Source organism: Papio anubis, chromosome 12, assembly GCF_008728515.1.
Source record: "Papio anubis isolate 15944 chromosome 12, Panubis1.0, whole genome shotgun sequence".
Classification (NCBI taxonomy): domain Eukaryota; kingdom Metazoa; phylum Chordata; class Mammalia; order Primates; family Cercopithecidae; genus Papio; species Papio anubis.
The window spans coordinates 110,356,328-110,383,788 of NC_044987.1; the positions used below are offsets into that span (position 1 = coordinate 110,356,328).

At 35.8% G+C, this 27,461-nt stretch overlaps 1 protein-coding gene across 4 annotated transcripts in view; it reads left to right on the top strand.

Annotated features, from left to right (window-relative positions):
* Nucleotides 1-4,240: 4,240 nt before the first annotated feature.
* Nucleotides 4,241-27,461, top strand: part of LOC101010062 (membrane-spanning 4-domains subfamily A member 8-like) — a 38,200-nt gene continuing 14,979 nt past the window's right edge. Inside the window, exons 1-4 of one of the 4 annotated variants that reach the window (XM_021925686.2) lie at nucleotides 4,241-4,452; nucleotides 5,841-5,937; nucleotides 13,160-13,303; nucleotides 24,506-24,562. In XM_021925686.2, the coding sequence (XP_021781378.2) occupies nucleotides 5,890-5,937; nucleotides 13,160-13,303; nucleotides 24,506-24,562 (249 nt within the window). In that variant the 5' untranslated portion in view covers nucleotides 4,241-4,452; nucleotides 5,841-5,889. The other 3 variants (XM_021925687.2, XM_021925689.2, XM_021925688.2) reach the window with 3 other exon arrangements.

The window sequence follows — 27,461 nt, forward strand, 5'->3', positions numbered from 1 at the left end:
TGACTTCTTCCCTCCCTATTTGAATATACCCTTTTTTTCTTTCTCTTGCCTGATTGCCCTGGCCAGAACTCCCAATACTATGTTGAATAGTAGTGATGAGAAAGGCCATCCTTGTCTTGTGCTGGTTTTCAAAGGGAATGCTTCCAGCTTTCGCCCATTCAGTATGATATTGGCTGTGAGTCTGTCATATATGGCTCTTATTATTTTGAGGCATGTTCCTTCAATACCTAGTTTGTTGAGATTTTTTAACATGAATGGATGTTGAATTTTATCAAAGGCCTCTTCAGCATCTATTGAGATAATCATGTGGTTCTTGTCTTTAGTTCTATTTATGTGATGAATTACATTTATTGATTTGCATATGTCGAACCAACCCTGCATCCCAGGGATGAAGTCAACTTGATCACGGTGGATAATCTTTTTGATGGGCTGCCGCTGGATCCCATTACTGGGTATATACCCAAAGGAATATAAATCATTCTATTATAAAGATATATGCACACTTACGTTCATTGTAGCACTATTCTCAATGGCAAAAACATGGAATCAACCCAAATGCCCATCAATGATAGATTCAGTAATGAAAATATGGTCATATACATCATGGAATACTATGCAATCATAAGAAGGAAGAAGGTCATGTCCTTTGTAGGGACATGGATGGTGCTGGAAGCCATTAACCTCAGTGAACTAACATAGAAACAGAAAACCAAACACTGCATGTTCTCACTTATAAGTAGGAGCTGAACAAGGAGAACATATGGACACACTGAGGGGAACAACACGCACTGCATGAAAAATGTCATGGGTGGGGTGGGAGAGCATCAGGAAGAATAGCTAATGGATCTTGGACTTAATACCTAGGGGATGGGTTGATCTGTGCAGCAAACCACCATGGCACATGTTTACCTCTAAAACAAACCTACAGGCCAGGCATGGTGGCTCATGTCTCTAATCCCAGCATTTTGGGAGGCTGGGGTGGGCAGATCACGAGGTCAGGAGATTGAGACCATCCTGGCCAACATGGTGAAACCCCGTCTGTACTAAAAATACAAAAAATTAGCTGGGCATGGTGGCACACACCCGTGGTACTCAGGATGCTGAGGCAGGAGAACTGCTTGAACCCGGGAAGCAGAGTTGCAGTGAGCCGAGATCACGCCACTGCACTCCAGCCTGGCTAGAGAGCAAGACTCCATCTCAAAAAACAAAACACAAAAACCTACAAACCTGCACATGTAACCCAGAACTTAAAAGCTGAAAAAAAAAATTCAATAGAGAGCATCAACAGCAAAACTCATCAAACCCATCTATGAAGTAAAAGATTACTTTTTTAAGCTTTTTTTTTTCATTACCGAGGAGAAAAAAAGAATAAAGAGAAATAAAGCTTATAGGATTTATGAAACATACATAACATGTAATATTATATAATAGAAAACCCACAAATAAATCCACACATACACAGTCAACTAATCTTCTACAAAGGTGCAAGAATATGCAGTGAGGGAAGGATAGTCTCTTCAATAAATGATGTAACTTGCATAATAAATGGGAAATCTGAATATCCTCATACAGAAGAATGAGACAGAAACTGAAATAGAATATAGAAACCAGAAAAAAAACCACAAAGATTTTGACCTCTACCTTATACCATACAAAATCAATTTCAGATGGCTCAAAATGTAAACAGAACAATAAAGCATTTAGAATATAACATAGAAGTATGTCTTATATTAACTTTGGATAGGAAAAAAACTTTTTAACAGGACACACTAAAGATTACCTAGAAAAATAACATTAATAAATTAGATTACATTAAAATTTGAAACTTATCATCAACAGACATCTTCAAATGAATGACAGAAGATAATTTGAATACATATTCCTGGAAAAAGACTCACATCAAGATTTTTGCAATGGTAAATGAGCATTAAACAGCACTCAACTTAATTAAAAGTGGATATCCAAGTTATAGGTATATTTAAAAAGGCCTTTATGTTTTTCTTTTCTTGGATCTTGTTTTTCTGGAAAAAGGTTTTGTTCTCAGTTGCCTAAATTATTTTTCTCTATTTTGTCTTGCCACTCAATACACACATGAGAGGCCTTAAGATAACTCCTGGGGTCACTGGACTCCTTGGGAAAAACAGTGAAGGCACCACTCACCCTGTTTTGGGAAGAAATCAGTTCTCGTCATGGAACCCCAGGAATTAAAAGTGGATGAATCTCTCTCAAAATCTGTTTTTGCCTCCCAATCATGCCTGTTTATTAGACTCTAGAAGCTGCATGTTTTCCTATATAAAGAAATCCTACTAAGTATTAAGAAATAGACTAATATAAAATTGGGTATAAAATGTGAATAGGTACTTCTTAAATGAGGATCACCAAGTATCCAATAGGCATATAAGAATGTGCTCAACATTATTACCATTAAAGGAAATGAAAAACCCTGAATACAACTCTACTACAAATATGCTAAAATATAAAATTACAAAAACTAAAAACGTCAGGTATTAGCGATATGTGCAAGTCTCATATTGTGTATGAGGGAAGCATAAATTGATATTTTTAGGAAGCTGTTTAGCAGAATCAACTATAGCCAATTAAAAGTATGCCCTATGACTCAGCAATCACATTCCTAGGTATATATTCCTAGGTATAACAGAAATTAGTCCATATCTGAACAAAAAAAAGTTTAGAATGTTTCTAGTAACTTTATTCAAAAATAGCCCTCTATACAAATGATCTCACCTTTAACTTCAAAAATCACCTCTATATACCAACAAGAACTAGGAAAAGCATCTTTTCTCAAGCCTCCAATTCCTCCAGAAACATTTTTCCCTTTTTTACTTGAGGTGCTAATCTCCCTAACTTTGTATAGCTCCACATGTGGTCAGGAAAGAATTCAAAAAGATGTACTCCAAAATAACATTCAATATTCAGTTACACAGAGAAATGGCAAACAGCTCACTCTGCTGAAAGGTATGATCAGGGCAAGGTGTGGTGGCTCATGTCTGAAATTCCAGCACTTTGGGAGGCCGAGGCAGGCGGATCACAAGGTCAGGAGTTCAAGACCAGCCTGACCAACATGGTGAAACCCTGTCTCTACTAAAAATACAAAAATTAGCCAAGTATGGTGGCATGTGCCTGTAATCCCAGCTACTTAGGAGGCTGAGGCAGGAGAATCGGTTGAAACCGGGAGGCAGAGGTTGTAGTGAGCTGAGATCATGCCACTGCACTCCAGCCTGGGTGACAGAGTGAGACTTCGTCTCAAAAAAAAAAAAAAAAGGATTTTCAGTTCTGATACACCAAGCACTTTGTGACACATTTTTTAAGTTTAAATTGCGTATAATATAGAGGGTCTATAAATAATATCAACTGACAAAGATACTAATAATTCATAAAATCATCATGCTATGATGGGTGTTTTTTCTCTTTCATAAACTTCCTGATATATAAAATGCATGTACATAATAATTATAGATCATATCACATATTACACGTTTTATTTTCAGGCTATGGAAAGGTATTTTATCTATATTCAGCAACTTGAATTAAGCACAGAGTCTCACTGGGCATAAAATATTATCTCTGAAGAGTTTTCATAGGAAGCTGAAAAAGTCTGCAGTGACTGTACACTTTGGTTTTGGTTTTTGGGTTTGTTGTTGTTGTTGTTGTTGTTACTTGTTTACTTGTGTTTTGACTGTTTGCCTGACATTTGGCAGGTCATCACCAGGCACAGGATTAAGGGCACATTGAAATCTGTGGTCTCTCTATTTTATAATTTACTTTACCCCAAAATGCACACCTTAACTATACAGAAAAACAACGTAAAGAATAGGGAAGATCAATATTTTGCTCAAACAGGCAACTACCAAATAAAAGGGAGAGTTATGGACCAGGTCCCAGGTTTATTGATTAGTACCCTTCCCTCTAGACCTTGTGAGGATTAAAAGTAAAAAGACTTGTTAATACTAACCTATTACAGAAGTGATGAAGAGGACATTTGCTTGATAACGTCTCTGTGGAGGCATCCAGAGAATCAGCCTGCGGCTGGAGTCAGGCGCAGCGAGTATGACGCTAACATGGACAGGAAAGCATTCGTCTGTGTCAGATCCCACCCCACGCCTCATCTCTCACTGCAGTCCTGAGGGAGAACAGGCTCAGAACAGTTTCCAGGCCCCCAGGGTGCCTGTGTCGGCGCAGGTCTCCACGTGGAGTCCCCTGGCTGCGGCTCTAGACCGTAACCGCTGCGTTGGAATCTCGCGAGAAGAGATGAGGGTCACCACCCAGGAAACATCTCCGACTAGGGAGGTGCTGCCTCCGCAACTCTGAAGCCGGAAGCTCCATAACTAAGGGCACCCCTGCAGGATCACACCCCTCTGGCCTTGTGATCAAGTCAGTGTAGGACAAGGTCTGCTGTGGACCATAAGTTCCTCTTGTTCGAGTTTCAATTTTGTAAGTGTCTTTTTTTGGCTCCCCAATACAGTGCTACAAGAGGGAGGGTGTTTTTTGTTTTGTTTTGTTTTGTTTTGTTTTTGGCGCTGAGGAAACAGACTTTGAAAGAGTAAATGATGTGAACAAGGTCACGTAAGGTAAGATTTGAACTCACGACTGGTAAGATACGAACTCAAGTTTGACTCTTTCCACTATAGCTTTCAATTTCAAGCTTAATGGGCCATCTCAAAGGCAATTTAAGCCTTAAGAGTTCATGGTTTATATAAGTGAAAGGAAACGTTTATAAACGAAAAATGTAAAGACAAGATCTTAGACTTTGACAGTCTTCCCTTGGAGATTGGGGAGACTGTCAAAACCACATGAGAAAATTTACAAGACAAAGCAATTTTTAAAAATGTTGCAAGAAACAAAAGCTATCTCTTATTAGTTTTAGCAAAATTAAGATATATTTGTTATAATATATGAACAGGTATTTTACATAATATAAGGACCAGAAATCAGCCAGGTTTCTGAAAGAAATTGGAACTAGAAAATGGAAAGCCATCATAATCTTGGGAAGTTCTGTTCTTCCATCTCTGCTTTTCTCTGGGTGTCTTCTCTATCCTCTCACTCTCAAAACTTACTTTCTCTACAATTTTGTCCATTAGAGAAGAGCATGGCAATGCCACTGCTACTAAATTTTTACATCTTCTCAACAAGAGACCAGCCTGAACAATCTTGGAAAGAGAATATCATGAACTCACCTTGCTTTAGATGTTTACCTTTGACCCAATCAGCTAGGATGAAATAATAATTATGGATACTAAATATGGATGCTAGGGAGAATAACACAGGTTATATACAATCTAATGATAGCTATCTGTGAGTTGTAATTTTCTTATCTATTGAACACCCTCTCTATATTTTTATTGGTTCCTAACTTACGAAGCCCACCTTTCAATAATATAACTTATCACTCTATTTTCCAGCCTCCCCTGCATCTGGTGGAAGTATATGACATGGGTTCTTCCAGTCAGGTACCCCTGAACCAGGCTTTAATTTAGAGGGAAACAATGAGTAAGAGAATAAACCATGGAAACCAAAAGCCCAATGTTTCTGACCCTGTAAGATGTAGGGATATGGGTAATTTCTAGAGGGATTGATGTTATTGGGACAGTCAACATATTCTATTTACTAAAGCCTAATTTAAGGTTTGTAAGTGAACGAACAATGTGAGAGGTAACTAATGGATTTCTCAAGATGGTAATCTTGGTGGTTTCATGCAAAAAGCTCTCAGGGAACAACAAAGTCATGAAAAATAGGCAGCTGTAGGTTGGATTTCCCTCTAAAGTTTAAGTTTCTTACCCCCCAAAAAATTAACATTAATTTGTTTTCATATTTTCCTACAGAAAAGGAACACATTTATTCTTTCATTTCTCTATTGTATCTTAGTGAAAAATGCCACGAACTCGTCTGTGGATAAGAGAGGAAACAAGAATGTTGGGGGTAAGAACTAAATGCCACTTGAGTGAATAAATGATTATAGTGTTGCGATTTCTAAATATAAAAGGGAAGAGACTGTAACCACCTCTATTATGAACTCCTCAAATGGAGGAATGTTAATAGAAGTGTCCTGAAATTGTTATGTAGCATCTGCATTTTTCCACATTCAGCCTCAACACATAAGCTATTTATCAGGCTCACATTAAATAAAGCAGAAATTATGAATTTATCAGCAACATGTAAATGACCCAACAACGTCTAAACCCACTCATGCTCTCAGAAAACCCTGACTCTGGAAATGGGTAAAGAAATCTCTTTTTGGCATCTATAAATTATTTCAAGCTAAGCTGATGACATGGTTCTAAATGAGATGATCAAATTGTGGAAACTACATTCAGGAGAAGCTGCAGACCATAAAGCTTTATGGACAGTGGTCACAATAGCACTGTGCTTTCAAGATTACCCCCAAAACACATGACTCTTTTCCCAGTCAACTTCATCAAATATGGCAGGTATTCACCCATATTGCTGGATGATTTTGCATTATCCACTCATTTTTGGATGATGGAACCAGATTAGGATTAAACAAGCAGGATTAAAGTTTGGTTCAGGAAAATTCCCAACATCACAAGTATATTATTACTCCCACTTATTTAAGATCTGCCTGATCCTTTGCCAGAATTATACTAAGAGCCTTACATAAAACAAGCAATGAACCCAATATTTTCTCTCCTCATTTTCAAGGTATGATATTAAAGATGTGGATTCCTAACCCCCTTATCCATTTATCTGGTCTTGATATTGGGAAATAATTAGTTGAAATATATTTGAGAATAAATAAATTTGTTATTGTCTATATTACTGTCTTTCTAATGAGATCTACTGTTATCTTAAGAAGACACAGAGCTTTGGTTTTATTTCATGCTTTAAGACATACCAACAGCCATTTCTCCCTATTCTTACCACTAACTATATCTAAAACTTTGGATAAATACAAGAAGATCCTGAGAAGTACAGATAAGGAAGAATAAGATTTAGGGAGCTTTGAACCCAGAGAATGATATGTTAGTGAGTTTCCTGGGTTTTCTTTTTTATTTCATATACCTCAAACTGGGTCCCCAGTTGAGATATACCTACTAATGTTTTGAAGCCTGCAATTTCAAAACTTAAAATACCTAGGAATAAATTTAACCAAGAAGGTGAAAGGAAAACTATAAGTAAAACTACAGAAGACTGATAAAAGAAATTGAAGAGGGCACAAACAAACAGAAAGACATCCCATGCTCATGGATTGGAAAAATGACGATACTAACCAAAGAAATCTACAATTTCAATGTATTCCAAATCCAAATACCAACGTCATTTTTTATAGAAATAGAAAAAAGAATCCTAAAATTTGTATGGAATCAAAAAAGTTTTCAAATAGCCAAAGCAATTCAAAATACCTAGGAGAGAGGAACTTGAAACATTTGCAACATATAGAAATATCCTAAATACCCTGGCTTGATCATTACACATTCAATAAATGTAGCAAAATATTACATGTACCTCACAAATATGTACAAATATTATATCACTAAAAAATAAAATAAATTTTAAAAATAAAAATTTGATTGATATAACTAAGCAAGAAAAACAAATATATTAAAGAACTCAACACCACCATCAACCAGTAAAATGTAATTAATATTTATAGAATATCTAACATCAGAACATATACTCTTTTTTTTTCTTTTTTTTTTTCTTTTTATTTTTTTACTTTTAGGTTCAGGGGTATATGGGTGGGTTTGTTATATAGTAAATTGTTATTATGGGGGCTTATTGTACAGATTATTTAATCACCCAAGTCATAAGCATAGTACCTCATGGGTAGTTTTTCAATCCTCACCCAGTTCCAAACTTCTACCCTCAAGCAGGTCCTGATGTCTGTTGTTACCTTCTTTGTGTTCATGTGTGCTGGACATTTAGCTCCTACTTATAAGTCAGAACATGCAGTATTTAGTTTTCTGTTCATGTGTTAGTTTGCTTAGGATAATGGCCTCCAGCTCTATTCATGTTGCAGCAAAGGACATGATTTCATTCTTTTTTATGGCTTAGTGTATATGTACCACATTTTCTTTATCTAGTCTACCGTTGATGAGCATTTAGGTTGATTCCATGTCTTTGCTCTTAAGAATACACATTCTTTTTAAGTGTCTATGGACCATTAACCAAATAAACTATATTTTGGGTCATAAAACAAACTTTGAAATATTTAAAAGAATTGAAATCATATGGAATGTGTTCTTTCACCAAAATAGAATCATACTAGAAACCAAGTAAGAGAAAGATAACAAAAAAGCTCCAAACTTGAAAATTAAGACACTTCTAAATGATTAATGCTTTAAAGAGGACATTTCAATGAAAAATTTATAAAATTCAATTAAATTATAATGAAAATACATGATATCAAAATGTATAACACTAAATGCTTACAGAAAACAAGAAAATTGTCAAATAAATACTCTAAACTCTCACCTAAAAAAAAAAAAACTAGAAAAAAGAAGACCAAAATAAACCCAAAGAAATCAGGAGAAAATAATAAAGATAAGAAAATAAATCAATAAAATTTAAATTTAAAAAGTAGAGAAAATCAGTACAACAAATAGTTGATTCTTATAAAAGATCATCAAAATCAACAAACATCTAGCAAGACTAATCAAGGAAAAGAAGACAAAAATTATCAAACTCAGAAATAAAATAGAGTATATTACTACAGATAATTTACATCTCAAAATAATATTAAGAGACTGCTATCAGTAACTATAGACACAAATTTAACAATATTGATAAAATGAACAAATTTTCCCAAAAAGCACAAACTACAGCTCAATATGAAATAGATCATTTTAATGGCCCTATAATTGTTAGAAAAATTAAATTTGTAATTTCAAAACTCCTGAAAAGGAAATCTCCAGGCCAGGCCTGATTTCACTGAAGAATTCTACCAGATGTTCTTAGAATATTCAACACCAGTTATTTTCAATGTATTTCAAAAAAACAGAAGAGAATGAAACATTTCGCAACTTATTTGAAGAGGCCAATATTATTCTGATACCAAAAACAAATAAAGATAGTACAAAAGAAGAAAACTATAGATCCATATCCTTCAGAATATAGACCCAAAAATCATTTATGAAGTATTAGCAAATATAATTCAACAATATTTAAAAATACTTTTCCACCATGACTAAGTGAAGCTTATTCCAGATATACAAAGCTGGTTTAGTACTCAAAAAGCAATCGATGTAACCCATCATATTAATAGGCTAAAGAGGAAAAATCACATGATCATGTCAGTTGATGCAAAATAAACCACATTTGACAAAAGTTAACACCTGTTCATGATATTTTAGAAAGCTCTTAGAATAATAGAAATGTAAGGGAACTTCCACAACCTGATAAAGAACACCCACAAAAAAACTTACAGCTAACATTATATTTCATGTTTAAAAATTGAATTATTTTCACCTAAGATTGGTAACAGTGCAAAGATACCATGTCTCACCATGCTTACTAGCACAGTACTAGAAGTCTTAGCACAGATCAATAAGATAAAAAAGAAAATTAAAAAGCATACAGATTGTAAAGGAAAAAATGAAAATATCCCTGTTTGCAGATGACATGATGATCTATGTAGAAAATCCCATGCAATTAAAAAAAAAAAAAAGACTCCTGGAACTAATAAGTGAGTTCAGTAAGGTCACAGGATACAAGATTAATGATCAACATACAAAATTGATTATATTTTTATATAATAGCAATGAACATATGGACAACAAAATTTAAAACACAATGCTATTTAATATCAGCCAAACAAATACTTAGGTATAAAGTTAGCAAAATATGTACAGGACTCATATTTTGAAAATTATCTAATACTAATAGAGGCTGAGGCGGGTGGATCACCTGAGGTCAGGAGTTCAAGACAAACGTGACCAACATGGTAAAACCCCGTCTCTACTAAAAATACAAAAATTAGCCTGGTGCCATGGCACATGCCTGTAATCCCAGCTACTCAGGAGGCTGAGGCAGGAGGATTGCTTGAACCTGGGAGGCAAAGGTTGCAGTGAGCTGAGATCATGCCACTGAATTCCAACCTGGTTGATAAGAGCAAAACTTCATCTCCAAAAAATAAATAAATAAAATAAAATAAAAGAATTCCAAGTAGGTTATGTAAATGAAAAGACATTTATTGTTGTGACTGAAAATCTCAACATAGTAAAAATATTAATTGTCCCAAAATTGACATATAGATTTAGCACAATTCCTATCAAAATCCTGGAAATATTTTTTGTAGATTTAAATAAGATTATCAAAAATTTCTATGGAAAGGTTGAGAAGCTAGAATAGCTAAAACTTTTTAAAGAAGAATAAAGTGAAAGGAATCATACTACCTGATTTTAAGACATGTAACTACAGATATTAAGACTGTGTGGTATTGGTGTAGTAACAGATACACAGATAAATGGAACAGAACACACTATCGATAAGTAGACTCATACAGTTATGGTTGACTGACTTTTTATAAAAGTAATTCAATGGAGGAAGTATAGTCATCTCTAAAAATTGTGTTGGACTAACAGGATAACCACTGGCAAAAAATAAAAGAACCTCAAACTAAAGTCTCTTACCTTATACAAAAATTAACTCAAAATGAATACTATATTTAAATATAAAATATAAAACTATAACACTTTTAGAAGAAAGCATAGGAGAAAATATTTAGTACCTAGGACTCTAGAGCTCTTTAACATGACCTTAAAAACATGATCCATCCATAAAAGACACAAATCAATAAATTTTACTTCACCAAAATTAAGTTTTGTTTTGTGAAATACCCTTGTTAGGAAGATGAAATGACAAGCTACAGAGTAGGAGAAAATGCTTGCTAACCACATCTCTGACAAAGGATTTATATCTAAGAATATCCTTCTTAAAACCTTAAGACTCAACCGCAGAAAAAACACAAATGATCCAACTTTAAAACCAGCAAAAGACATGAAAAGACATTTCACTGAAGAAGATATACAGATGGCATAAGCATATAGAAATATGCTTAACATCATTAGCCATGAGAGAAATGCAAATTAAGACCATAATGAGAGATCACTACAAACCTATTAGAACAACTAAAATAAGAAATTGTGACAATACCAAATGCTGGAGATGATGCAGGGAAACTGGATCTCTCTTACATTGCCAGTGAGAATATGAAAATGATATAATCACTCTCAAAAATAGTTTGACATCTTATTTAAGTACTAAACATACACTTACCATTAAATTTAGCAAGTGAGCTCCAGGGTATTTATCTTGGACAACTGAAAACTGATGTGTCTGCAGAATTTACATATGACTGTTCATAGCATCTTTATTTGTAATAGCTCCCAAACTGGAAACTGTCAAAATACCCCCTCAAGAGGTGATTAAACTCTAGTTGTTCATATCATAGACTACTACTCAGAAATTAAAAAGGAGTGAACTACATTGTTACACATAACAACTTGATGAATCTCAAAGGTATTTTGCTGGACAACAACAAAAAAGCCAATCACAAAAGGAACATACTGAATTATTCCATTTATTTGACACTATCAAAATGATAATACTGAGGATATGAAAAACAAATTAGTGACTACCAGAAGTTTAGCATTGTTGGGACAATAAAGATACAGCACGAGGGATATCCTCATGGTGATAGAATAGTTCTGTATCCTGATTATGGTTGTGATTATGCAAATATGCTTATGTGCTAAAATGACACATAACTATACACACACACTGTATCGAGGTTAATTTCCTAATTTTGATATTGTCATATAGTTATGTAAGATATAATCATTCTGAGAATCTGGACTCAGGACACAAGGACCTGTCCATAGTTTTGAAAATTCCTACAAATTTATAATTACTTAAAAATAAAGGTTTTTTTTTAATTCCACATCCTTCACTAAACTCAGACTTCAGAGAAAGTCATTGTGTTCCATGCCAAGCAAGGAGATGAAATGTGCACAGCATGTCAGTCAGTGGGAAAAGTCCTGTCCCTTCCAATTTCCCCTTGCTTCCTGCCACAGCCTGCCTGAAGTACCTCTAAATGCGTAGTTTTGTGTTGCCTAGGCGTTAATCTGCAAGTGAAAATAGTATTTTCATTAATTAGCCACTTCTTGGCCCTCCCCAGAATCACACACCAGAACAGAAGCTCATTGCAAACTTCAAGTAGAGGTGTCCATGTTTTAAGAAAATCTGTAAGAAAAATATGTCAGGAATCCCCAGACATTGTGAAACTATGGTGGCAGTATGGCAAAAGATGCTAAGTTATGAACTCCAATCCTGCTCCTTCAGCTTTTCGAAACTTAACGCCTGTGCTTACCTGGGGGTGTAGGTAGGGAGAGTCAGAATGTTGGTTCATTCAGCTGTGGCAGGAAAAAAGCACCCCTGAGAAATATCTACCTGAAAACCAACTGAAAGGCCCTACAGTGATACGTTAGAGGGCTCTTCATACAACTTAGAATTGTCCTCCTACGGCTGAGAAACTGTCATAGCTGACCTATAACTTCAGTGGGTACGAATTATCTGAGACCTCCACATCAGGAAATAGCCCCTTGGAAAAGTGACAGAAAACCAAGGATCCCAAAGGCTCACTATCCTTTCAAAAGGACCCTCTTGTGAAGGACTCAAGACTATCAGTTATAGATGTTTTGGAGGTGGGAAGAACAAAAGGAACCAAAGTTCAAAACCCAGCTTTGGTAAGATAAGAGGAATCTAGGGAAGGTCAGAAATACCAAGTCTAGTTGCCTGTAGAACATAAGAGTTGTATATGCAGGATAATATTGTTGACCTAGGTCAAGAATTCTTGACCATACAGGTCAAGGATTGTTGACCACACAGGGACTGATGACTCTCAAGAGATCAATTCTTCTGGACTCCAAGACTAATGCTATGTAATCTCCTGAACCGATCAGATAAACAGACTCCTAGAATAATTTTATTGGATATGTACATAGTCATTGTATCTACAAACTGCTCTGAAATAATAAAGTCTCCTTATCTGATTTGAATGTTGAGAAATTTAAAATTCTGTTAGGTCATCACCTTCCATCTTCACCTTGGCTTTTTCTTGATGTATATTCCTTTCAAAGGTTGAACTAAAATAATAATTAATGATAGTGTTATTTTCTTCCAGGCCATACAAATAATTACTGGTATACTTCTTGATTGCCTGGGACTGCTCTGGATGTATTTGTTTTTCACACAAATTTTTGCATTTGGAGCCACATATACTCCTATTGCATTATTAACAGCATACCCATTTTGGTCATCCTGGCTTGTGAGTAAATAATCAAATTTCTGATTGTTATTCATTACATTTAAAGACTGTGTATCAGTCAAGCAGTACGCCAGAGACTGAAACTAAAAATGCACAATCTCTATTCTCAAGGAACTCATTTTATCTAGTTGAAAATAATATGCCAATATGAAAAAACTTAGATTCTTATCAATGATATTCTTTAATAATAAGAGTCTTTTGTTAAAAGGCTACCTTTTACATTTTTCTAGGATATGAAGAAAAATGATAAGATGCACAAGGGGCATTTTGGGAAAACAGAAAATTGTTGGTGACTATTCAACTGCCCATATGGTATTTATTTTGCCAGTGGGGCAAATAAAAAATGAGAGAGCATAACTGCTGAGGAAATAGTGGGATATATACAATTTGTGTAGGGAAAGAAACATAAAATCTTTGTGTTGTATTCAAGAAGTATTTGGTAAAATTGAACAGAGATTTTAAAATTGAATTTTATTGTGTCTGATAGTATGATGAGTGATGTGCCATTGTCTTTAAAGGGGATATCATGAAGAAGGATATTATGGTGGTTGATGTCCCATGTTTCCCACAAAATCCTGAGTGAAGCTTATTATAATATCACATTTGGAGTTTGATCACTCAACCGGTACTTATTGAGTACCATGATGTGTCAGGCACTGTTTTAGGTGCCTGAGATACATTAGCAAACAAAACAAAGATCCAAGTTCTTATGGAGCTTTTATTTTAGCATGGCATAGTATATTAGAAGATGATAAGGCTATAGAAGCAAAAAGAAAAAGAGTAGGCTAAGGGGGACTGGAATTTTTGGGAAAGTGGCAAAGGGATATAGGTTATCACCTAAAATTGGGTGGTTGAGGTAGGGCTCATTGAAAAAGTGACTCTATTACTCATCTATTGTTATGTAATAAACCACCAAAAACCCAGTGGCATACAATTACAAGCATTTATTTTTTACTCATGCAGACTTGGCAGAGATTCAGCTGCTCTTGGCCTGGTTTCAAGCTACAGGACAGGTCCAGATCCACTCCATATGTATCTTATTGCTTTTAGACTAGGGGCTACTAGAGTCATATTCTTCTCACAATGAAAAGTGAGAACACAAGAGGACAATCCTAATCACACAAGACCATTTCAAGCTTTGGCTTGGGTCATGTTTGTTAAAATCCCAGCTAAAACAAATAAAATGATCAAGTCCTAAATTAAAGAGCAGGGAAGCATAATCCAAGCACCATGAGATCATGGCAAGAGTATGAAAATATATTATTATTACCTAAAAGTAAAAAATTGTGACCAACAGTTCAAACTACCATAGTGACATTTGAGCAAGGACTTAAAAAAGTGATGGTTTTGACCACAAAGATATGTTGGGAGAGAACATTTTGGGGAGAAAAGAGTCAGAATGAAGTCTTCGATGAAGAGTTCCTAGAAAAATGTAGTCAGTATTTCTGGAACATTTCTGGAACAGAGTGAGCAACCACAGTAGTAGTAGAAAACAAGCTAGAAAAAATAATGAGGTGCATGACAATATAGGGCTATGTAAACCATTGTAAACATTTTAGCTTTTACTGTAAGTGAATTGGAGTTATTATAGTGTTTCATAAACAGAAGTTAAATAATCTGGTTTAGGTTTTAAAAGAATCACTTTGGTTTCTGTGTTGAAAAGAGAATGAAGGGGTCCAAATAGACTTTTTAGAAAGCTACTTCAAAAGTCCAGGTGAGACTCAAAGTTGTTAGTAGTGAAGGTGGTGAAAGTAATATAGATATATGTTGAGGTAGAGCCAACTTAATATCTTGATGGATTGGGTATGGAGTGTGAAAGAAGTTAAAGATAATGCCAGGGTTTTTGTTCAAGCTAATAGAAGGAATGACTTGACATCAAGTGATACAGGTGAGACTGTACAGAACTGGTTTTCAGAGGAAGATGATGAGTTTGCTTTGACAATATTGAGTTTGAAATATTTATTTAATATTCAACTGGAGATGTCAAGTAACCTGTTGGATATGGAATGTAGAGTTCAGAAGACAGAATTAGAATAAAAGATACAGAATTGCAGAAAGGACAAGAATTCACCAACCAAGTATCTGCTGCCTTCAAGAGACTCACCTAACACACAAGGAATCACATAAACTTAAGGGAAAGGGGTAGAAAAAGATATTCCATGCAAATGGACACCAAAAGCTAGCAGGAGTTACTATCCCTGTATGAGACAAAACAAACTTTAAAGGAACAGCAGTTAAAAAAGACAAAGAGAGACTTTATATAATAATAAAAGGCCTTGTCCAACAAGAAAATATCACAGTCCTAAATATATATGCACCTAACACTAGAGCTCCCAAATTTATAAAACAATTACTACTAGACCTAAGAAGTGAGATCGCAACACAATAATAGGTGGGACTTCAGTACTCCACTGGCAGCACTAGACAGTTCATCAAGACAGAAAATCGACAAAGAAATACGGATTTAAACTATACCCTGGAACAAATTGACTTAACAGATATTTACAAAACAATTCTACCTGACAACTGCAGAATATATATTATATTCATCAGCACATGGAACTTTCTCCAAGATAGACCAAGTGATAGGCCACAAAACAAGTCTCAATAAATTTAGGAAAATTGAAATAATATCAAGTACTCTCTCAGACCACAGTGGAATAAAATTGGAAATCAACTCCAAAAGGGACCTTTAAAACCAAGCAAATACATGGAAATTAAATAACCTGCTCCTGAATGATCATTGGGCCAACAATGAAATCACAATGGAAATTAAAAAATTATTTGAACTCAATAATAGTGACACAACCTATCAAAACCTCTGGGATACAGCAAAGGCAGTACTAAGAAAAAGTTTACATGCCTACATCAAAAAGTCTGAAAGAGCACAAATAGACAATCTAAGGTCACACCTCAAGGAACTAGAGAAACAAGAACAAACCAAACACAAACCCAACAGAAGAAAAGAAATAACAAAGATTAAAGCAGAACTAAATGAAATTGGGGGGGAAAGGCAATACAAAAGATAAATGAAACAAAAAGCTGGCTCTTTGAATAAGTAAATACAATTGATAGAACATTAGCAAGAGTAACCAAGAAAAGAGAGACAATCCAAATAAGCTCAATTAGAAATGAAATGGGAGATATTACAACTGAAACCACAGAAATACAAAAGATAACTCAAGGCTACTATCAACATCTTGTGTACATAAATTAGAAAACCTAGAGGAGATGGAAAAATTTCTGGAAATTTACTACCCTCCTAGATTAAACCAGGAAGATATAGAAGCTCTGAACATACCAAAAAAAAAAAAAAAAAAAAAAAGCAGTGAGCTTAAAATTGTAATAAAAAATTGCTAACAAAAAAAAAAAAAGCCCAGGACGAGATGGATTCACAGCAGAATTCTATCAGACCTTCAAAGAAGAATTGGTACCAATCCTACTGACACAACTCCAGAAAATAGAGAAAGAGGGAATTCTCCCTAAATCATTCTATGAGACCAGTATCACCCCAATACCAAAACCAGGAAAAGGACATAACAAAAAAAAGAAAACTATAGACCAATATCCCTGATGAAGATAAATGCAAAAATCCTTAACAAAATACTAGCTAACTGAATCCCACAGCATATCAAAAAAATAATCCACCATGATCGAGTGGGTTTCACACCAGGGATGCAGGGGTGTTTTAACATACTCAAGTCAATAAATGTGATACACCACATAAACAGAATTAAAAACAAAAATCACATGATCGGCTGGGCGCAGTGGCTCGAGCCTGTAATCCCAGCACTTTGGGAGGCCGAGACAGGTGGATCATGAGGTCAGGAGATTGAGACCATCCTGGTGAACATGGTGAAACCCTGTCTCTACTAAAAAATACAAAAAACTAGCTGGGCGAGGTGGTGGGCACCCCTAGTCCCAGCTACTCGGGAGGCTGAGGCAGGAGAATGGCATAAACCCAGGAAGTGGAGCTTGCAGTGAGCTGAGATCCGGCCACTGCACTCCAGCCTGGGCAACAGAGCGAGACTCTGTCTCAAAAAAAAAAGTCCCGTGATCATCTCAATAGATGCAGAAAAAGCATTTGACAAAATCCAGCATCATTTTATGATTAAAACCCTCAGCAAAATCAGCATACAAGGGTCATACCTCAATGTAATAAAAGTCATCTATAACAAATCTACAGCCAACATAATACTGAATGGGGAAAAGTTGAAAGCTTTCCCTCTGAGAACTGGAACAAGGCAAGGATGCTCACTCTCACCACTTTTATTCAACATAGTGCTGGAAGTCCTAGCCAGAGCAGTCAGACAAGAGAAAGAAATAAAAGACATCCAAATCAATAAAGAGGAAGTCAAACTCTTGCTTTTTCCTAATGATACAGTTGTATATCTAGAAACCCCTAATGACTCATCCAAAAAACTCTTAGAACTGGTAAATGAATTCAGCAAAGTTTCAGGATATAAAATTAATGTACACAAATCAGTAGCTCTGCTATACACCAACAGCGACCAAGCTGAGAAACAAATCAAGAACTCAACCCCTTTTACAATAGCTGCAAAAATAAAATAAAATATTTAAGAGTATACCTAATCAAGGAGTTGAAAGACCTCTGCAAGGAAAACTACAAAACACTGCTAAAAGAAATTATAGATGACAAAAACAAATAGAAACACATCCCATGCTAATGGATGGGTAGAATCAGTATTGTGAAAATGACCATACTGCCAAAGCAATCTACAAATTCAGCACAATTCCCATCGAAATATTACCATCATTCCTCACAGAACTGGAAAAAACCAATCCTACAGTTCATATGGAACCAAAAAAAAAAAAAAAAAAAAAAAAAAAGCCCACATAGCTAAAGCAACATTAAGCAAAAACAACAAATCCGGAGGCATCATATTACCCAACTTCAAACTATACTATAAAGCCATAGTCACCCAAATAGCATGGCACTGGTATAAAAATAGGCACATAGACCAATGGAACAGAATAGAGAACCCAGAAATAAAGCCAAATACTTACCGTTGGCATATCTTTGACAAAGCAAACAAAAACATAAAGTGGGGAAAGGACACCCTATTTAACAAATGGTGCTGAGATAATTGGCAAGTCACATATAGGAGAATGAAACTGGACCCTCATCTCTTACCTTATTCAAAAATCTACTCAACATGGATCAAGGACTTAAATCTAAAAAAAAAAAAAAAAAAAAATTAACATCGGAAGAACCCTTCTAGACATTGACTTGGGCAAAGACTTCATGACTGAGAACCCAAAAGCAAATGCAACAAAAACAAAAATAAATAGGTGGGACTTAATTAAACTAAAGAGCTTCTGTACAGCAAAAAGAACAGTCAGCAGAGTAAACAAACAACCCACAGAGTGGGAGAAAATCTTCACAGTCTACACATCTGACACAGGACTAATATCCAGAATTTACAAGGAACTCAAACAAATTAGCAAGAAAAAATCAAACAGTCCCATCAAAAAGTGGGCTAAGGACATGAATAGATAATTCTCAAAAGAAGATATACAAATGGCCAATAAACATATGAAAAAATGCTCAACATCACTAATGATCAGGGAAATGCAAATCAAAACCACAATGTGATACCACCTTACTCCTGCAAGAATGGCCATAATCAAAAATTTTTTTTTGAAAATAGATGTTGCCATGGATGCAGTGAAAAGGGAACACTTCTCTGCTGGTGGGGGAATGTAAACTAATACAACTATTATGGAAACAGTGTGGAGAGTTCTTAAAGAATTAAAAGTAGAACTACCATTTGACCCAGCAATCCTCTGAATAGAATTCCTCTGAATAGAATTTTTCCTCTGAATAGAATTCCTCTATTCAGAGGAAAAAAAGTCACACAAAGAAGATACTTGCACCCACATATTTATAGCAGCACAAGTTGCAATTGCAAAAATATGGAACCAGCCCAAATGTCCATCAATCTATGAATAGATAAAGAAGCTGTGGTATACATATACAATGGACTACTACTCAGCCATAAAAAGCAACAAATGAATGGCATTCACAACAACCTGGATGGAACTGGAGACTATTAATTTAAGTGAAGTAACTCAGGAATGGAAAACCATACATTGTATGATCTCACTCATAAGTGGGAGCTAAACTATGAGGCTGCAAAGGCATAAGAACAATACAGTGGACTTTGGGGACTTGGGGGAAAGGGTGGGAGGGGGTGAGGGATAAAAGACTACAAATTGGGTTCAGTGTATACTGCTAAGGAGATGGGTACACCAAAATCTTACAAATCACCACTAAAGAATTTACTCATATAACCAAATATGACCTGTTCCCAAAAACCTATATAAATTTTTTTTTTAATGTAATGACAAAAAAGAAGCTTAAGAAAGAAATCTTTAAAAAGTAGAATGAAGAGTCATTGGCATCTAGTAATGAGACTAGATGAGATCACCAAGGAAATGAATAAACATAGAAAAGAGGAGATAACTAAGGACTAGAGCTGCACTGTCCAATACAATAGTCACATGTACCTACTGAACCTGGAAAATGCAACTAAACTGCACTGAGAAGTGCTGTAAAGATAAAATACATATAAGATTTCAAAACTTAATATACATCTTAAAATGTAAAATATATAATTATTTTATATTGATTCTATGTTGAAATAATTTTGGATATGTGAAGTTACAGAAAATATTATTAAAATAAGATATATATTTCTTTTTAGTTTTCTTAATATGGCACTTGAAAACTTACAATTACATGTGTTGCTTGCATTATATTTCTATTGGACAGCCCTAGACAATACTCTGACTCAGGATAGTGCTATGATTAGGTTTGTTTTAATACCATTGCTCTATGAGTAATAAGAGATTAGATTTGAGACTGTTAGGGAAGTTAGAAGAGGCTACTACAGTGATTCAGATAAGAAAAATAGGGCCTTAATTCAATTCAGAGGTGCCAAAAATATGGGTTCTGTCTTAGTCCATTTTGTGTTGCTGTGATAGAACATCACAGGCTAAGTAATTTATAAAAGAAAACAAATGTATTTCTCACAGTTCTTGGGGCTGAGAACTCTAATATCAAGATGCTGGCATCTTGTGAGGACCTTCATGCTGCATCATCTCATGATAGAAACTGTAAGGGCAGGCCGGGGACAGTGGCTCACGCCTGTAATCCCAGTACTTTTGGAGGCTGAGGCGGGCAGATCACGAGGTCAGGAGATCGAGACCATCCTGGCTAATACAGTGAAACCCTGTCTGTACTAAAAATACAAAAGATTAGCCGGGCATGGTGAGGTGGGTGCCTGTAGTCCCAGCTACTCGGGAGGCTGAGGCAGGAGAATGGTGTGAACCCAGGAGGCAGAGCTTGCAGTGAGCTGAGATCGCAGTACTGCACTCCAGCCTGGGCGACAGAGTGAGACTCTGTCTCGGGGGGAAAAAGAAATCAGTGAAACAGGTAGTTGATATTTTGCAAAGTTAAACAAATTTGACAAATGTTTAGCCAGACTAACCAGGAAAAAAAGAGAGAAGATTCGAATAAATAAAATCTGGAATTAAAAAAGACACATTACAACTGATGTTGCAGAAATTCAAAAGATCATTAGTGGCTACTATGAGCAACTATATGCCAATAAATTGGAAAATCTAGACAAAATGAACAAATTCCAAGATACATACAACCTACCAAGATTGAACCGTAAAGAAAGCCAAAACCTGAACAGACCAATAACAAGTAATGAGGTCAAAGCTATAGTAAAAAGTCTCTCAGTAAAAAAAAACCTGGGACCTGATAGCTTAACTGATGAATTCTACCAAACATTTAAAGAACTAGTATCAATTCTACTCAAACTGTTTCAAAAAAAATAGAGGAGAAGGGAATACTTCCAAAGTCATTCTACAAGGCTAGTAAAACCCTAATACCAAAACCAGACAAGGACCCATCAAAAAAAAGAAAAAAAGAAAACTACAGGTCAATCTGATGAATATTGATGCAAAAATCCTCAACAAAATAATAGCAAACCAAATTCAACTATGCATCAGAAAGATCATTCATCGTGACCAAGTGGGATTTACCCCTGGGATGCAAGGATGAATCAACATACCCAAGTAAATCAATGTAGTACATTATATCAACAAAATGAAAAATAAAAACCATAAGATCACTTCAAATGATGCTGAAAAGTCATATGATAAAACTCAACATCTCTTCATGTTAAAAACCCTCAAAAAACTGAGGATATAAGAAACATACATCAATATAATAAAAGTCACTTATGACAGACCCACAGCTAGTATCATACTGAATGGGGAAAAATGGAAAGCCTTTCCTCTAAGATCTGGAACACAACAAGGATGCCTACTGCCACCACTGTTATTTAACATAGTACTGGAAGTCCTAGCTAGAGCAATCAGATGAGAAAAAGCTATGAAGGGCATCCAAATTGAAAAGGAAAAAGTCAAATTATTCTTGTTTGCACATGATATTGTCTTATATTTGGAAAAACCTAAAGACTCCACTAGAAAACTATTAAAACTGATAAACTCAGTAAAGTTGCAGGATGCAATATCAACATACAAAAATCAGTAGCATTTCTATATGCCAACTGTGAACAATCTGAAAAAGAAATAAAAAGATTAATCTCATTTACAACAGCCACACATAAAATTAAATACCTAGAAATTAACTAGGGAACCTGGAAACAAATCCATACACCTAGAGTGAACACATATTCAACAAAGGTACCAAGAACATATACTGGGGAAAAGACAGTCTCTTCAACAAATGGTGATGGGAAAACTGAATATCCATATGCAGAAGAATGAATATCTCTCACCATACACAAAAATCAAATCAAAATGGATTAAAGACAAATCTAAGACCTCAAACTATGAAACTACTACAAGAAAACATGAGGAAAATCTCCAGGACATTGGTTCAGGCAAAAATTTCTTGAGCAATACCCCAGAAGCACAGGCAATCAGAGCAAACATGGACAAATGGGATCACATCAAGTTTGAAAGCTTCTGCACAGCAAGGACACAATCAACAAAGTGAAGAGACAATCCGCAGAATGGGAGAAAATGTTTGCAAACTACCCATCTGACAAGGGATTCATAGCCAGAATATATAAGGAGCTCAAAAAACTCTATAAGGAAAAAATCTAGTCATCCGATTAAAAAATGGGCAAAAGATTTCAGTAGACATTTCTTGAAAGACGACATACACATGACAAACAGGCATATGAAAAGGTGCTCAACATCACTGATCTTCAGAGAAATGCAAATCAAAACTACAATGAGATATCATCTCACCCCAGTTAAAATGGCTTATATCCAAAAGACAGGCACTAACAAATGCTGGTGATGATGTGGAGGAAAGGGAACCTTTGTACACTGTTCCTGGGAATGTAAATTAATACACCCACTATGCAGAATAGTTTGGAGGTTCCTCAGATAACTAAAAATTCAGCTACTATATGATCCAGCAGTCCCACTGCTACATATATACCCAAAGGAAGGGAAATCAGTGTATCGAAGAAATATCTGCACTCCTACATTTATTGCAGCACTGTTTACAATAGCTAAGATTTGGAAGCAACGTAAGTGTACATAAACAGATGAATAAAGAAAATGTGGTACATATACACAATGGAGTACTATTCAACCATACAAAAGAATGAGATCCACAACTGTAGCAGCTCTGCTCCCACCTCAGGCCTGCAACATAGGAGAGCACAATTCCAGTGCTCACTGCTGAGACACTTTCCACAATTCTAGCTGTGGAGGCTCTTAGCCCACACCAGGGCAAGAACTCCAATCTCTGGCCCAAGACCATAATCCTTACGTGGCCATGCTGCAGGCTCACCATAGAATGAATGACTTTGTATGCACCCAGATTAAAAATGATGTCCTGCTATTGGTCCTGGGTTTGGGAAAATGTCTGCAGCTTTTCCCAGCGCTTTTCCCTCTCAGTTTCTCCAAGCTTCTCCCTAAGTTAGCTCCAGGGCTTGGGAGAAATAAAATGCTCCCCCTCAAGCTGGGTTCCTTGGATTTCCCGTGGAAAGATGAGTCACAGAGGGAGGCTCTCTGCTTCTCTCACACAGTGGGACTTCACTCACTTCTATCAGCCAGACATCATCACGGGGACTGTTCGCCCACGCTCTCCTCTCCAGCATCTGGGTGTCCTTAACAACACCCGTGAGTTTCTGTTTTCCTTTTTGAATTAAAGCCCACAGAGTTGATCTTTATTCACTATTCTTTTATTTCCAAGTTGCTAAAGTATGCTAAAAGCCCCCTAATCTGCCATCTTGGAAAAAAAATCGAAACATTATATGTAACTATTACGACACTACCACAATAACTCAGTGTAACAGATTATCCTCATTTTACCAATGAAAAAAGCAAAACTAAGTTATAGGTTAAGTAATTTTCCTGAGTCACAGAGAAAGCAAAGAGCAAAGAACTCAACTTCAGATCCTCCTTACTTCAAAATTCTATTTAGCATTGACATATGAGTTTCCAGATTTTTCTGGGAAAAGAACATCCCTCTCCCATACTACTAACTGACCTGTTCATTTCTTAATGCTGTGGAAAGTTTTATAAGTTCATAAATGTTGCATCTGTGAGTAAAATAAATTTTTGATACACCATAATTGCCATCTTTCTAACAAGTGTCACGAAATGATGGAAGATCTCAAAACAAGCTTCTCATGGAAGACATTGTATAATTCTTCTATTTAAGTATGTAAACTGAAGCACCAATATTTTATGAATGATATTTTCTATTAATAAAATATATAAGCATTATATTAAAAGTATTTTCATATGAAGTCACCAAGATACAACATTTCCCAGTAGTAAATTCATCAATTGTGTGCATTTTCCTGTAATTCACATATTGGCTTTAATAAATTATAATTGACAAAAACTAAGGAAACATTGATACTCCTTTTTCCATAAAGTCACTTCAGAATGCCCTTAGATTCTATTTCCAATACATATATTAAATTAGTAGCCAGAGATTTCATGGCTTTCTCCCATCTCCACAAATAAAAAAAAAAAACCCTTGAATTATATCCTGAATGATTTTCTCAATGGTCCCATATTCTTTATGTTAAAACATTCCGGAATTCTCTTACTTTTTAAGTTTATACATAAGCGTAATGACTGGGTATTAATAAATGTAATCTTTGTTTCCAGTTTATCTTCTCGGGAGCCTTTACAGTATTGTTAGAAAAGAGACGTTCACCATTCTTGGTAAGTCAGAATGCTTATAGCAGCTCTAGAGTTTTATTTGCCAAAAGAAGGAAAGTCAGTGGGTAGGCAGCATTGTCTGTGTGTCACTAGAAACCTACATATAATTGAAGAATAGATTTTTAAAATATAAGAAATGTAAGTTTCCATTGCATTTTCAAACAAAAACAGAATACATGCCAGTTACTGAAGGCATTGTTATATTTCATCAGTTATAAAAATAACTCAGATGTATGAAGTTAATCAAGAAGCTAAATTTCTACATGATAAATCATTTAGTGCAAATTAAAATTCAATGAAGACATAAATATAGCTATCTTGAAATGACCCAGTTTCTGTTATTACCTTCTTTTTCTCTTGCTTCTTTCTTCACATGTCTAGGAACTTTTAATTGTATGGGGACTACTGTGTATGTGGTGTTTTAAAGAGTCTGGATCATGTTGATTTCCTTTAGTGAATATTGCATTTTGTATTGATAGGAAGTGAGGTGAAAGAATAAGAAATTAGAATAATTATGTATGTAAATGCTAGAAGATTGACTTCTGGAATGGCAAACTGAGAACTCCATGAAATCGTTCTTTAACAAAAGCAGGGAAAGCACTGGCAAAACAACCAAAAGTAATGATTTCAGAGCTTTGGAAATTAATCAAAGCCACAGCTAAAACAGAAAATTATCTAAGAGATACTAGTAAACCTCAGAAAAATAGAGAGATCTATAATGTTTTAATTTGAGGCTAATTTCTATCCCCTCTCCCTTCAAGCTCATTGGCAGAGTATGTATGAAAAGCCAGCAGTAGAGCACCCAGTTGAGAGGACCAACATCTTGTGATGCTCTATTAAAAGTGCCATCATCTGAGCACAGTCAATATTTTGTCTGAAATTGCACCTCTGTTCCCAGGATGTTTTGGCTATTTTTTGTATAGATTTCAGCTCAGTGAAAACAAAGTCCTACCACTAGATGGCGTAAACACCATCAATCTGCTAACAATAGCACAGCTTAGTAAGGCTATGAATGCAGGTAAATAAGGGCTTGGTCAGAAATTTAAAAGACAATCCCGAATAACTAGATAATCATAAGGAGCTTTGAAAAGCTCTGACATATTCTTGGAGATCTAAAGTCCCTCACAAATATGGAAAGCTATGTGCATGCCCAGGAAACAACTAAGAAAGAAGAAAGGCCCACCACTCATTTACCTCTGGCTGACTATGAGGCCCTAAGCAAGGAAGAAGTGAAAGCTGAAGCTGTCTTATAAACTAACTGAAATTTTAAGCATATATTCTCATACATACTCTCCTTGGCAAAGGATTATGGACTGACATTAAATTACACTGGGCCAGGAATGGCTCCCAGGAAGCAGATAACCATGGGCCACATTGAGGGAATAAAATATTTACAGAATTAATCCAGGAAATTTAACAAGAAGAAATAAGAAAAACAAAAACAAAAAAAGCAAAAATAGCCAAAAAAGCAACCAACAGAAAAATATTACTGTGTGGGCCAAAATTTGGTACTTACTACTCAAAGACTTTAAATTAGATCTTTTAAGTATGGTCAGAGAACCAAAAAAAAAAAATTGTTTAAAGAATTAAAAGAAAGCATGAAAGTGATATGTCACCAAATACAGAATATCAATAAAGAGATAGAAATTATAGATTGTTAAAAATTAACACGCTAATTGGAATTCCCATAGAAATCACTTTAAAACATGACTGAAAATATACACAACAAGAAATAAGGCCATCTCCAGTGATGCCAGGCACAAGTTCAACTCAAACCATCCTAGACTACAGACTAGTCCTACGGACCCAGACTCTACACCTGCCCTAGCACCAGGCCAACCCTAAGCTGCAGGCCAGTTCCTATAGCCCAAGTCTCCAGAGGACCCAGGGTCTAGGCCTGCTCCAGCAGACCCAAGGTCCAGGCCCACCCCAGTGGACCCCATTGCCAAAATGAGCCACATGGACTGAGGCACCATGACCACCCTTGCAGACCCATTCCAATGCCCATGGACTCAGGACCCAGACTGATCCCTACAGACTTGGTTTAGACTTGCCCCAGCACCAGACCAGCCCCATGGACTCAGAATGCAGACCCATGTCAGTGGTCGCAGGTGCCAGGCCCATCACAACATCTGAGTGACCCTTAAAGACTCAGGCTCAAGGTTCACACTAGTATCAGCTCAGCTCTTGTAGACTCAGGCTTCAGGCTGGCCCCCATGGATACAGGCTCCTGGCCCATACCCATATGCCAATCAACAAGTCCACCATGGTAGATCAGGGCTACAGGCACAACTCCACAGAACCAGGTTTCAGGCCCACCTACCTGCTAACCTGGTATCAGGCCAGCTTGCCTGAGGACTCCTGCAACAAGCCAACCATACCAGATGTTCTGCCCAGAATCTCTGAATCCGGTGAAAATCTTTTCTAGACAAAACTAGTATGAAAAAACTGGAATAAGGCTCCTACTTCAAATGGACAGATATCAACATAAGGTAAAAAAAGATGAGAAAACAAGAAGACATACCACCAAAACAAGACAATATGCTCCCGGTAGCTGACCCCAAAGAAATGGAAATATATGAACTTCATCATCAATAATTAAAGTAATTGTCATTGAAAGGCTCAAGGAACTTCAAGAAAATGCAGATAATTTTATAAAATCAGGAAAACAAAAACTGACCAAAATGAGAAATTTAAGAGTGAATAAAATTATTTTTGAAAATTAAACAGAAATTCTGAAGCTGAAAAATAAATGAATGAAGTTAAAATGCAATAGAGAGAAGCAACAACAGAATTCATCAAGCAGAAGACACTGAAGACACAGAAGACAAGGCATTTGAATATATACAGTCATAGGAGAAAAAAATGAAAAGGACAAAAAAGTCTATAGGATTTGTGGGAC